General features: G+C 42.6%; 1 protein-coding gene across 11 annotated transcripts in view; it reads left to right on the forward strand.

Moving 5' to 3' along the window:
• The first annotated feature begins 5,185 nt into the window (after nt 1-5,185).
• Thada (THADA, armadillo repeat containing) overlaps nt 5,186-14,466 on the forward strand; it is a 303,931-nt gene continuing 294,650 nt past the window's right edge. For 8 of the 11 annotated variants that reach the window (XR_010052081.1, XR_005505507.2, XM_006239705.5 and 5 more), the window contains exons 1-7: nt 5,186-5,343; nt 7,173-7,319; nt 8,161-8,255; nt 9,013-9,143; nt 13,181-13,329; nt 13,437-13,469; nt 13,822-13,870. Coding sequence is in view for 9 of the 11 variants with exons in the window: in XM_006239705.5 (XP_006239767.1) it covers nt 7,244-7,319; nt 8,161-8,255; nt 9,013-9,143; nt 13,181-13,329; nt 13,437-13,469; nt 13,822-13,870 (533 nt within the window). In the remaining 2 variants the exon portion in view is untranslated. Of the gene's footprint in view, nt 5,344-5,363; nt 5,549-7,172; nt 7,320-8,160; nt 8,256-9,012; nt 9,144-13,180; nt 13,330-13,436; nt 13,470-13,821; nt 13,871-14,466 lie in introns of those variants that run through there. The other 3 variants (XM_017594120.3, XM_063261828.1, NM_001191769.1) reach the window with 3 other exon arrangements.

Consider the following 14,466-nt stretch of genomic DNA (forward strand, 5'->3'; position numbering starts at 1 on the left):
TTATACTACAAAGTAAAATGATAAAAATTATGTTTAGCAGAATTAAGAAAACAAAGTCTCGGGGCTGGGGATTTAGCTCAGTGGTAGAGCGCTTACCTAGGAAGCGCAAGGCCCTGGGTTCGGTCCCCAGCTCCGAAAAAAAGAACCAAAAAAAAAAAAAAAAAAAAAAGAAAAAGAAAAAAAGAAAAAAAAAAGAAAACAAAGTCTCAGAGAGCTCCTGATTAATATTTCAAGAATTTTTTTGTTTCAGTTATGTATGTTACTTAGACACAGTTTATAGTACATTGAAAGTCCTTTTCTCTCCAGCTGGGACTACATGCAGGTGTTTGGATACTAAGTGTAGTCCCCATGTCCACAGCAAAAAGGCGAAAACCATGTCCTGGCATCTCACTCAGCAGTTTCAGGGGTCTTTGCACAAGCAAGCAGTTTAGCAGAAGCTGCGTTAGCTGGGGCATCTTGACCTTGGGCTCCTCGGGTAGAGTTTGGTAATTCTCTGTGCAGGAGCCTCTGCACTGTCTTGCCCGGTCACATTCCCCTTTGGTTCTATAGGAATGAGTCAAATGATGGATTTGTTATATTCTGGGGGGCACAGGGCACCAGTAGCTTAACTGGGTTCATTCTCTGTGATGTAGTTGGCCATGCAGTTGGGAATGCAGGGTTCAACTTTTAGCCTGGTCAGACTAAGAATCAATAGTTGGGCTAATGCTCATAATCAAGTGGAAAGGACATTAGGGAGCAGAGATCTACCCAGTAGATAACAGTTTACCATCCAGTTTTTCTGAGTTCCCGCATCCTGGTTTGAGGCTAACAGGGATTGTGTATCCTGCGTTAGTAAGCTCTGGCCAGTCTTATCTTTAAGAGGTCTGAGGTCCAAGTGAGGTCATCATCACCAGTGGCCTTTTTTCAAGAGACAACACCAACTATTTTGATGTTTTTAGCAGTTAGGGTAGTGAGGATGACTGGTATCATGGTTTATATATTTGGTCCAGGGAGTGACACTATTTGGAAGTGTGGCCTTGTTGGTTCAGGTGTCACTGTGGGCGTAGACTTTAAGACCCTCATCCTAACTGCCTGGAAGACAGTCTTCTGCTAGCAGCCTTCAGATGAAGATGCAGAACTCTCAGCTCCTCCTGCACCACGCCTGCCTGGATGCTGCCATGTTCCTGCCTTGATGATAATGGACTGAACCACGGAACCTGTAAGCCAGTCCCAATTAAATGTTTTCCTTTATAAGACTTGCATTGGTTTTGGTGTCTGTTCATAGCAGTAAAACCCTAACACAATTGGGTAGGATCCCTTCTGGACAGGTTCCAAGGTTGAGACAGGGAAACTCTTTACCCAGACCAAGTCTCCTGGCTGGAACTGCTAGGTGGATTTGGAAGCAGGGGATGTCAGGACTCCTTCACAGTCCAGTCAATGGCCCTAAGAGCTTCCTGCAAAGCCTTCAAGGACTGAAAAGAGGAGTGATCATACATTTCTGCTTGGGGAGTCTCTCAGAGTTGGAGAGGATAGGAGGTGTCTCTCAAACATAATTTCAGAAGGAAGCCCCTCCCAGCGAGGAGCACATCAGGCCCTGCCCAGGGGATGGGAAGAAGTTGGGCCAATATTCTGTCAGCTTTCCTGGATCAATTTGGTCAGTCTCCTAAAGAGTTCTATTCATCTTTTCTACCTGACATGAGCTTTGTGGGCTTCACACACACTGTAATTTCCAATTAATATTTAATATCTTTGTAAGATTGTAATACACCTTTGAGATATGGAAGGCGGGCCATTGAGACTCCAAAGCTAGGGGCAGTCCAAATCTACAAGTTATCTTTTAGTAACGATTGGACCAGTCGCTGTTTGGGTGGGATAGGCCTCCACTCATCCTGAGACGGTGTCTACGGATGACAGCAAATATTTATAGCCAAACCAGTAGGCCCAATTCCAGTGAAGTCAAACTGCCAGTGTTCCCCAGGCCCATTTCCTCAAGCTTGGACCTCTTGTTGGACCTTCCTTCCCCCTTAGGGATTTACCTGAGCCCAGGTGGCATATCTAAAAGTGTGTCTTCATTCAGGCTTCCCAATTTGGAACATAATAGCTGGGTCTGAGGAGTTCAGGAGTTTTTGTGGGCTCTAGTTGGGTGGTGTGGTGGAGACTCAAAGTCTGATGCCTTCTCAGTCTGTCCTGCATCATCTACCATCCTCCTTTATACTGGGTAGCCAGTTCTTGTTTAGCTCGTGCCAGGTGGTCCAGGAAGTGGGACTCAGGCAGGGCTATCAAGATTGAAGTGTCCCCACTGGTTTTAAGGCCACTTTTTGGGGTAGCCAAGTCAGCAACTCTGTTGCCTCTGGCTTCTGGGGGAATCCCCTTTCTGGTGTCCTTTATGATAGACAATGGCCACCTTCTTGGGTAACCAGATGGCTTCCAATAGGACTAAGATTTCTTTTCTATTTTTCTTTCCTGCGAAGGTTAACAATCCTCTTTTTCTACGTAGAGCTATCACATGGACCACGGAGAAAGCATATGTGCTGCTGGTGGTGTATATGGTGACAGCCTAGTCTTCCCCAGTGGAGTGCTTGAGTCAAAGCTAAAGTTCAACTTGTTGGGATGAGGTTCTCCTGCTTAAAGACTGTGCCCAGATAATCAGTCCTATCTTAGGTCGCCATTTTTGCCCCTCCATACTCCATCTTGGATGAAGCTGCTTCCATCTCTGAACAAGGCCTCACCCAGAGTTGCCAATCGCACACCGTCAGATCAAGCTTGATGGACTGGATCAGGTCAGTCACCCCAAGACAGGCATGCAGGTGACCTGAGGAGTTGTCATCTGGCAGGACACTGGCAGGGTTGAGGGTTGATGTCTTGTGGAACCGAATGTGGGGTTGATCCAAAGCAGGGCTTGGTATTGGATCACCTGGGCCTTAGACATCCATCCCTGGAGGGTCTCAATAGAATGTGGGACTGTCATTTATGTGCTCAAGTTAATCCATCAGCTTTTTTCTTACTAGCAAGGTGGTGGCAGTAATGGCCCTCAAAACTGCTGACCATCCAGCTGTGACCAGGTCAAGTTTCTTTTTTTTTTGGTTCTTTTTTTTGGAGCTGGAGACCGAACCCAGGGCCTTGCACTTCCTAGGCAAGCGCTCTGCCACTGAGCTAAATCCCCGTCCCCCCAGGTCAAGTTTCTTGTTCAGATCTGCCACCAATCTTTTCCAGGCTGCCAGGGTCTGTATGACGATCCCCAAGACAACGCCGCATGAACAAGTGGAATGGCTTAGTAATGTCTAAGAGGGCCAGGGCTGGGCAGACACCGTGGCCTCTTCCATGGCTTTGAAGGCTCTCTGTTCCATCTCATCCAAAGGCGGGGCTCTCCGTGTGCTGGCATAGAGGGGCTTGATTGTCTCACCAAATCTCATTATCCAGGGCCAGCAGTATCCAACCCCCTCAGAAATTCCCATACTTTTTTTTTTTTTTTTTTTTGATCAGGGAGTAGGGATTTTCTTCAACGGCTGATTCTGTCTGTTGTTTTGAGATTTCTTTTCTGCTACCTGTTGCACTTCAGATTTTCCCTACTTTTCAATTCTTTAGCTGGTGGAGAAAATTAACTCAGACCAAACCCTTTGACTGTATCATTTCAGGACCGCTAGACCATCTGTACTTTGTTACTGTTAGGAGAACCCCAGGAACCCCAAAGGGCAGGCTCACTGACTTGGTCCAAAATGAGTCTTGGTTCAGCTCATGCTGCACTCTAGAATTGCTGACTGACATTTTCAGCGTTCCTCAGGAAGTTGAGAAATGGTTTTTGTCTGTCAGGAAGAGTCTTTCTCCTATATGTACCTATTGCACACCAAAGCCAATGCTAGCCTCCAAGCTCTTCTGGTCCATTTCCACATGTCCTAGTTAGGCGCCTCAGAGCACAGACTAGTATCCTGGGCCTTTTCACTTCCTCCTCTACCCTATCCTCCCGGCTGCGAGCTGCTGCTCTTCACTGGCTTCCCTGCTGTGCATCCTCCTTATAGCCTACAGGATTTTTTCTATGTCCTGCTTCCCTATTCCTGGCCAAGTCCAGTCTCTCTCTGTGTCCCCTACCCCCACCCCCTGCTCTGGAATTCTCCAGAATTCATAAATATCAGCACAAATGCAGCACAGTAGAGAACGACATATTATGTTAACAGTGAGTCAAAGAACTATCATCACCCAGTTTTAGGTGGATGGCCGGAAAAGCAATAAAAGATGCAAATTGGTGGATAATATACACAAAATCAACCAAGCTACTGTTTAGTGATCACGGGGCAAAACCACAAAGAAACACAAAGCACAGTAACATAAAATTGAGAAAAGAATTAAAGGCTTAAAGCCATTCACCTAATGAATCTAATTTCCCTTTGATTCCCCCAACTATGCATCTCAGAGCCCAGGCCACCATCCTGGCCTTTTCAGCCTCTTGTCAGTTCTGTAATCTTTTTCCTTTTCTTTTTTTCGGAGCTGAGGACTGAACCCAGGGCTTTGTGCTTCCTAGGCAAGCGCTCTACCACTGAGCTAAATCCCCAACCCCGTCAGTTCTGTAATCTTGTCCCTTGCCTCAGCTCCTTACTGAGGTGATAGGTCTCCGGTTCTTACACATTTTTTTTAAAAGATTTATTCATTTATTATATATAAGTACACTGTAGCTGTCTTCAGATATACCAGAAGAGGGCTTCGGATCTCTTTACAGATGGTTGTGAGCCACCATGTGGTTGCTGGGAATTGAACTCAGGACCTCTGGAAGAGTAATCGGGTGCTCTTAACCGCTGAGCCATCTCTCCAGCCCGTTCTTACACATTTTTAAAGGGCTAGACTGCAAGAGAGTTTGTGACTTGTGTAAAAGATACGGCTTCCGAGGCTTGGACAGTGGAGTTCAAGTCATCACTCGTGGCTTCAGTTCACTCCCTGGTAGTTTTTGCCTATCTCTGCGTTGGGCAGAGTGAGTGTAAAAACTCTGGGTTGAGACAGAAATGTCGGCCTGACGCCTAGGGGTGTGGAGGCTACAGCCCTGCCAGCCAGAAAGAGGTGAGGGGTGCGCAGTTCTCGCCAATCTCCATCACAGGAACGCTTATCAAAAAATGAGAAATCGCGCTCTATCCAAATCCCCTTGCAAACGCCCTCTCTGATGACGTCACGATCACCCTGCACTTCTGATTGGAGGAACAGCACTCGGCTACTCTCGTGATATGATATTTCCTTGTCAGATTCCGGACCTGCCTCTCAGCTCCGGGACCGGTGGTGGAACGCGCACCACGTTAGAATCCTCCTGGACACCGTAGACTTGACGGGCTTCCGGGACTCGTCCAGACGTGGCGACACTTTACAGACGTCCTCGGGCACGAGGTTTGGCTCGCGGGCGTGCTGCCACCTGGCGCGCGGGCGCGTGGGACCGAGTCTCCACAGCGCGACTGGGACCGCTTGCAGGCCACCCCGAGGGTGCCAGCCGTGGTCCTTCCACATTGCCAGCCGGTGGCTTTGGGCGCTGAGGTCTCCATGGAGACAGCCCTTTAACCACGTTTTCATCTGTCATTCTGTCAGTCTTCGGACTGTACGTGGGAGTCGGGAAGATGTGGATGGGAGGGAACCAGCAAGTGGTACCTATGGGCAGACGCCCATCGGGCTGGACGGGGGTGATTTTCGGCACTGGGGAGGCCCAGTTCACCCCGACACACGTTTATCCCTCGAACGCGCAGAATCACCGAGTCCTAGGATTCCGGGATCAAACACTGCTGCAAACCTGCCATTTAAAATCAGAAGTGTCCCCTCAGTTTCTGTCCTCAGTACTTTCAACGCTGCCTGCTCGTTTGGGAAATTATTTCCCAAAATTAACCCAGAACTTCAAATTCTTTCTTGTTGTCTCTCTGTCTAGCTGTGTTCATTCTTAACTTTTTTGGTTGACTGTTCATTTGCCCTTACTGTATTGACTTGCTGCCCAAATGGACTATAAATTCTTTAATTTCTGGAGCAGTCAGTCACTTTGCTGTAGCGTGTCCTTTTAGGTAGCAGATAGCCCACCTTTCTTCTATTAAAATTATATATGTCCCTCCCATAGTATCTCTAGTAAATGTTAATTAAGCATTTCTTGGTTTAGTTCACCAATTTTTTATAAAGCATTTAGTATATACATGCCTGAACGGTTAAGGAGTTGAGAACTAAAACGCTGACCACAACCATTAAATTAATTCATTGCAACCTTTATGGAGTTTACTGCTAGGAAAAATAGGCATTATAAGGTGTGCAAGTTAGCGTAATTTTAGGTAGTAATAAGTGCTGTGAAGAAATAATGCAAGTGTTCTATGTATCAGAGTGATGGCATTGGTAGTGTTAAAGAAAGCTCGTGGGTGGTATTAAATCAAAACCCTAGACAGTAAAAAGTAAACCTTGTCGTATGTGTGGGACAAAGCATTGTTTGTCAGATCTGGAAGTCTCAGGTCGTAAGGTGGCAGAACATTCATTTGAAATGAATGGCAGAGAAAGCCCGGGCCAGATTGTTTTCAGGCCAAACATCCAAATTTGGCTATTAATAGTTAAATTCTGCTTAATGCAAGGGAAACCTTTGGGAAGTTTATAAGCAAGTGCATGGTTAGGCTTTGTTAGTGTTTTTAAAAGATTGATGACTGACAAGAATGGATTCTTCGGAGGCGAGTGGGGGGGCAGTTAGGAAGCTATGTCAGGAGTTTATGTGAAATGTATCGAGTCGTTTTCTTCCTGGGAGGGTCTGAAGGTAGCCCACTGGACCATAGAGGTCTTCCTTTGATTTAAGCTGGAATCTGTCTCCAAAGATTTTGTTGAATTGCTAATACTTCAGTGGGATAAAACAAAACAAAACAAAACAAAAAAAAACCCCTCTCTTTCAAAGATTCTAATTTAAGGACAACTCTACTCCAAGCAACAGTAGTAAAAACCCTAAACAAACAAGCAAATAAAAATCCCACAGTTTTTGTTTTGCAAACTTGATATCCTATGCTCAGTGATTCTCACTCAGCCTGGGGCAGTTATGCCCTCCAATAGTAGCATTGTTGGGAGGCATCTATTGGTCATCATAATTTGCTGGTAGTAAGATGTTCCTGGCATCTAATGGGGTGCAGACTGGGGAGGCACTAAGCACCCTATAGTGCACATCACAGCATCCTCAAAAAGACTCACATGGCCCCAATGCCGCTGTGTTGCAGGAGAAACCCTCCACTGGACCACTGCCTTAAGTTCTTCTTTCTGACAGAGACTGCTGTTCATCGCGTTTAAGATGGGTGTGAAGAAGAAAAGAGAAATGCAGTTTGCTGCACTGACTGTCTGTCATCAGGACCTGGAAACTCTGAGATGTATGTGATCCTCTGCAAGAACAGCAAGTGCTTTCAGCAGCAGAGGCCCTATATCTATTTTAATTTTATTATTATTTATGTGTGTGTGCTGGTTAATTTTTTTGTCAGTTTGACAGGAGTTAGAGTCATTTGGGAAGAAGAAACCTCAACTGAGACAGTATTTCTTATCAGATTGGTCTGTGGGCAAGTCTGTATGTATATGTGTGCTAGGGGTCAGTTTTCTTGTTAATGATGTGAGAGGACCCAGGTCAGTGTAGGTAGTGTCGTGAACAGGTGGTTCAGCGTTATATAAGAAAAACAAATTTAGTAACCCATATGAAGCAACCAGAAGCAGTGTTGCTTTCATTGTCTTTGCTTTGGTTCCTGCCTCCAGATCCCTGTCCTGACTTCCCTTAGTGATGGACTATGACTTGGGACTTGTGAGATAAAATAAACCCTGTCCTTCTCAGTCTTCTTTTGGTCATGGGATTCACAGCAATATAATGCAAACTAGGACAGTAGGTGTATATGTGGGCATGTGCTTGCCCTGATATAGAGGGTAGAGATCAGAGGACAACTTTTGAGAGTTGGTTCTCTGCTCCAGTGTATGGGTTCTGGGGCGGTGTGTGTGTGTGTGTGAGAGAGAGAGAGGGGGGGGGGGAGGGAGGGAGAGAGAGAGAGAGAGAGGGAGGGAGAGAGAGAGAGAGAGAAACTTAGGGTCAGGCTTGTTAGCAAATGACTTACTTTCTAACCCATCTCACTGTCCTGCTTTCTATCCTTCTCAATTTTGCAGAATGTATAAGAAAGGTACTATTAATCCATGTGTAGTTACATCACTGAAATTTTTGTTTGTATTTCTTAGCTTTTGCTGATGTGGAAGGGAAAAATCTAGCCTCTTTGCTGTTACATTGTGTACAGCTCACAGATGGGGTGTCACAAATCCACTCTGTTAAACAGGTAAAGCCGAGATTTTGTTCATGGGTGTGTTTTGAATATTCTCATGCTAGTATAGATTTTAAAAATTAGCTGACAGCTTTGGTTGCAGTTACTTAATAATGGTAATTTGTCATCAAATGATAGTTTTTCTGTTCATTGTTTAAGGTCCTTTGATTCAGAGCAGCAATAGAAACAGTAGCTAGCTTCTACTGACATTGGGACTATAAATAGATAGGAGACAACTGTGTACAATTTTTGTGCAGATATTTTTTAAACCATTATTTATATTAATTTTGAATCTTTAAAACTTTTTAGCAGACAGATTTGAAAGTTAAAGTCTAGATTGTTCTTGTTTGTCTTTCAGCATTTAGACTTTCCACACATGCATACCTATTTTGAAACCAGTTAAATATATTATTCACTTTTAAAGAATGCTGTAGATTTTCTTTGTTGGCATCCTTAGGCATGTGACTCTCAGTGGAAGTGCTTCAGGAAGTGAAGAGGGAGGTGTTTGTGTTAAAGGCTTATAAACTTGGACTCAGAGTGGATATGTAGCCTGGTTGGTAGAGTGCTTGCATGTATAAGGCCCTGGGTTTGATCCTCAGCAGCACATAAATCAGACCTGCTTGTAGTCTCAACTCTTCAGGACGTAGAAGTAGGAGGATCGAAAGTTCAAGGTTATAATTATCCCTCTTCCCTTCAAAGAACAGAAAAATGACTTAAAATAATAAGTTTGTTGTATTTGACATTAGAAAAATATTTTTTTTTAAAATTATAGATTGTGCCTCTCCTGGAGAAGGTCGATAAAAACGGTGTGTGCGATCCCATTATTCAACGTTGTTTGGATATTTTAGCAAGCATTTATTTTTCCTTGACTCTGAAGAACCCCTTGAAGAAAGTTTTGGCAAGGTAAGGAAAAAGAAGGGAGATACATTGAATGCTACAAAGAATAGCCAGGGACTGGGACACACTTGATGGTAGGTAGCATGCTTACCTACCTCGTAGGTAGAAGGCCTTGGGTTCCATTCTCAGCACTTAAAAGAAGAAAGGAAAAGAAAAGCAAGTTAAGGAAAATTCATACACTGTTCTGATAAAATTAAACTAAAGTATATTGCTACAAATTTCATCTATGTGTTTGTCTGAGGGGCTTTAGAAAGCAAAAACCTCAGGTCACAGGATTTAAAAATATAGCTTGCATTTATTCTGTTTACAAGTTTGAAGGCCACCGTTCCTTGGCTTCGGGGTCAGTTCTTTTTTTTTTTAATTTTTTTTATTTTTATATATTTATTTAACAAAGTATGTTTGTATTATCATATATGCTACAGACATTATATCGTGCCTATAAGATATTATAAAATGAAATTTCTGGACTTTCACTCCTTGTTTCCAACTAACTGTATGAGCTTTTTTTTTTTTTTTTTTTTTTATTAACTTGAATTAACTTGAGTATTTCTTATTTACATTTAGAATGTTATTCCCTTTCCCGGTTTCGGGGCCAACATCCCCCTAGCCCCTCCCCCTCCCCTTCTACATGGGTGTTCCCTTCCCCATCCTCCCCCCATTACCACCCTCCCCCCAACAATCTCGTTCACTGGGGGTTCAGTCTTAGCAGGACCAAGGGCTTCCCCTTCCACTGGTGCTCTTACTAGGATATTCATTGCTACCTATGAGGTCAGAGTCCAGGGTCAGTCCATGTATGGTCTTTAGGTAGTGGCTTAGTCCCTGGAAGCTCTGGTTGTTTGGCATTGTTGTTCATATGGGGTCTCAAGCCCCTTCAAGCTCTTTCAGTCCTTTCTCTGATTCCTTCAACGGGGGACCTATTCTCAGTTCAGTGGTTTGCTGCTGGCATTGCCTATGTATTTGCTGTATTCTGGCTGTGTCTCTCCGGAGAGATCTACATCCGGTTCCTGTCAGCCTGCACTTCTTCGCTTCATCCATCTTGTCTAATTGGGTGGCTGTATATGTATGGGCCACATGTGGGGCAGGCTCTGAATGGGTGTTCCTTCTGCCTCTGTTCTAAACTTTGCCTCCTTATTCCCTGCCAAGGGTATACTTGTTCCCCTTTTAAAGAAGGAGTGAAGCATTTGCATTTTGATCATTCGTCTTGAGTTTCATGTGTTCTGTGCATCTAGGGTAATTCAAGCATTTGGGCTAATAGCCACTTATCAATGAGTGCATACCATGTGTTCTTTTCTGTGATTGGGTTACCTCACTCAGGATGATATTTTCCAGTTCCCTCCATTTGCCTATGAATTTCATAAAGTCATTGTTTTTGATAGCTGAGTATTATTCCATTGTGTAGATGTACCACATTTTCTGTATCCATTCCTCTGTTGAAGGGCATCTGGGTTCTTTCCAGCTTCTGGCTATTATAAATAAGGCTGCTATGAACATAGTGGAGCATGTGTCTTTGTTATATGTTGGGACATCTTTTGGCTATATGTCCAAGAGAGGTATAGCTGGGTCCTCAGGTAGTTCAATGTCCAATTTTCTGAGGAACCTCCAGACTGATTTCCAGAATGGTTGTACCAGTCTGCAGTCCCACCAACAATGGAGGAGTGTTCCTCTTTCTCCACATCCTCGCCAGCATTTGCTGTCACCTGAGTTTTTGATCTTAGCCATTCTCACTGGTGTGAGGTGAAATCTCAGGGTTGTTTTGATTTGCATTTCCCTTATGACTAAAGATGTTGAACATTTCTTTAGGTGTTTCTCAGCCATTCGGCTTTAGGTGTTTCTCAGCCATTCGGCATTCCTCAGCTGTGAATTCTTTGTTTAGCTCTGAACCCCATTTTTCAATAGGGTTATTTGTCTCCCTGCGGTGTAACTTCTTGAGTTCTTTGTATATTTTGTATATAAGCCCTCTATCAGTTGTAGGATTGGTAAAGATCTTTTCCCAATCTGTTGGTTGTCGTTTTGTCCTAACCACAGTGTCCTTTGCCTTACAAAAGCTTTGCAGTTTTATGAGATCCCATTTGTTGATTCTTGGTCTTAGAGCATAAGCCATTGGTGTTTTGTTCAGGAAATTTTCTCCAGTGTCCATGTGTTTGAGATGCTTCCCCACTTTTTCTTCTATTAGTTTGAGTGTGTCTGGTTTGATGTGGAGGTCCTTGATCCCCTTGGACTTAAGCTTTGTACAGGGTGATAAGCATGGTTCAATCTGCATTCTTCTACATGTTGACATCCAGTTGAACCAGCATCATTTGTTGAAAATGCTATCTTTTTTCCATTGGATGGTTTTGGCTCCTTTGTCAAAAATCAAGTGACCATAGGTGTGTGGGTTCATTTCTGGGTCTTCAATTCTATTCCATTGGTCTATCTGTCTGTCTCTGTACCAATACCATGCAGTTTTTATCACTATTGCTCTGTAATACTGCTTGAGTTCAGGGATAGTGATTCCCCCTGAAGTCCTTTTATTGTTGAGGATAGCTTTAGCTATCCTGGGTTTTTTGTTATTCCAGATGAATTTGCAAATTGTTCTGTCTAACTCTTTGAAGAATTGGATTGGTATTTTGATGGGGATTGCATTGAATCTGTAGATCGCTTTTGGTAAAATGGCCATTTTTACTATATTAATCCTGCCAATCCATGAGCATGGGAGATCTTTCCATCTTCTGAGGTCTTCTTCAATTTCTTTCTTCAGAGGCTTGAAGTTCTTATCATACAGATCTTTCACTTGCTTGGTTAAAGTCACACCAAGGTATTTCATATTATTTGGGACTATTATGAAGGGTGTCGTTTCCCTAATTTCTTTCTCAGCTTGTTTCTCTTTTGTGTAGAGGAAGGCTACTGATTTATTTGAGTTAATTTTATACCCAGCCACTTTCTGTCACAAAGGACCTCTGTATCCCTAGCCTGTTGGCTCATGTAGTTCCCTTCATATTTGGATTATGTGTCGCCATTATGCATTTTTTATCATGTGGGCGTGACTGTTTTAGACTGTATTTGAACCAATCCCACTCTTTCATAAACTATTTGATAATGTGACTCAGTTACAGAATGAGTTACTTTTCTACTGAGTGTTCTTTTTCAAGATATTCCTGTTTTTGGAATTAATTTCTTCTGGAAAAGCAGTGAACTTCTTTGTTTTGATTTAATTCGACTAAATTTGACAACAGTTTAGTTTTTATATTAAGAAAATTCTTGCTGAGCACTTAACTGTGCTTTAAGCATATTTCTAGGAACTGGGGTTAAATGAATAAACAGGTTCCATTTTTCTTTTTGAAACCTCCTTTTTTTTTTTTTTTTTTTTTTCTTTTTTCTTTTTTTTGGAGCTGGGGACTGAACCCAGGGCCTTGCGCTTGCTAGGCAAGCGCTCTACCACTGAGCTAAATCCCCAACCCCCTGAATCTTATTTTCTAAGAGGAAAATAGAAAAGCCAGCATCATGTGGTAAAGCCATGCTAATTGTGATGCATGGTACTTTAGTATTGTTGCTCTGGATACTCCATTGAGAAGAGCTTGGGGGTCAGAATTAGCAAAATGGAGCCAGGGAGACAGGTGAGAAATGGTAGGCCAGGGAATTTCACTGGTGTGGAGGTCATAATAACTGAGGTCATAGTAACTGTGTCAGTTCATAACAACTATGAGGTCATAATAACTCTATGATGTCAATAATTCTGTGAAGTCATAACAACTGAGGTCATAACAACTATTTGAGGTCATAATAACTATATGAGGTCATAATAACTAGGGTCAAGAGAACAGGCCATAACTGTGTTAGATCATAACAACTGTGATGTCACAGTAATCGTCTGAGGTCATAACAACTGAAATCATAATAACCATATGAGGTCATATTAATCATGGGATGTCACAATAACTATGAGGTTATAATTTTCGGACTGTATTTTCCAGGTGTGGTTCAGTATTTAACATTTGTATGGTTCTGGCCCTGCACACTTAACCTAGTGATGTAAGGTTTTCACATCCTTTGATTCTTTTCTGCAGCTCACTCAATGGCCTACCTGAATGTTTTCTAAATGAGGCTGCACACAGTTTTACTTTTCATCTTCAAGAAGAATTAGATACTGCTGACTTACATTCTTATAGAAAAGTAATGGATAACATATCTTCCTGCATGGAGAACTTTAACCTGGGTAAGCCAGCACTTCCTCAGTGCCTGAGTAACATCTGTGATTACATTATTGTTTTTAAATGTTCATTTTGGCAAAACTCCTTAGCATTGTTATTTTCCCACCTGCAGGTAGAGCAAGTGTTGTCAACCTGCTTCAAAACGGTGAGTCTTGATATTTCCTTTGCTCTAAGGGGTGACACTTTCTCTGAGTTGTTTTAGAACTGACTCCCTTAAATTTCTTGGCAGTACTATGTACTCCGCCTAACTAAAGTAGACCATGATGCTGAAGCTTCTGCTTGTCCATGACATCATTTGTGGTAGATGTTTTAAAATGTTCTAGCACCGGGGTTGGGGATTTAGCTCAGTGGTAGAGCGCTTGCCTAGGAAGCGCAACGCCCTGGGTTCAGTCCCCAGCTCTGAAAAAAAAGAACCAAAAAAAAAAAAAAAATGTTCTAGCACCAAAGCTGACACTCAGGTTGGCGTTCTGGTTGTCACTGCTGTCTCTCTGTTTCAGTGCTTCATTTTCTGCAGAAGAGTCTAATTGAAGTCCAGGAAGAAAACAGGCAAGTGCATGCTGTGTGTTTGCATGCTGTGTGTTTGCATGCTGTATGTTTGCATGCTGTGTGTTTGCATGCTGTGTGTTTGCATGCTGTGTGTTTGCATGCTGTGTGTTTGCATGCTGTGTGTTTGCATGCTTGTGCACGTGTCCGTGTGTACATTTGCAATTTTTTCTGTACAAAGGAAGCTTTCTAAAAGGTCTCAGAATGTGCTGTTTCCAACATATGGATTGACTATTTAATTTTTTGTGATATAAAATATAAATTTATATATCATATTTATATATCATATATTTACTATATGGTATATAAATGCATACTATATAAATTTATATAAAATTTAGAATTTTTTTTCTAAGTTTTAATTGATTTATTTTTGAGACAAGCTCTCAGTGTGTAAACCAGGTTAGCCTCAAACTTGTCATCTTCCTGCCTCAGCCTCTTAGGTGTGCTGGTACGTACCACCATGTTCAAATGATAATTAATCTTTGAAGATCAAATACACTATTATTAGAATAAATGAGAAAGAGAAAAGTCCTTTCTCCTACTGTTGATTTTGTGATGTTTTATGGGTAAAATTTCTTGTTGTCACTTGAAGACAT

The sequence above is a fragment of the Rattus norvegicus genome, chromosome 6, assembly GCF_036323735.1.
Source record: "Rattus norvegicus strain BN/NHsdMcwi chromosome 6, GRCr8, whole genome shotgun sequence".
Taxonomy (NCBI): domain Eukaryota; kingdom Metazoa; phylum Chordata; class Mammalia; order Rodentia; family Muridae; genus Rattus; species Rattus norvegicus.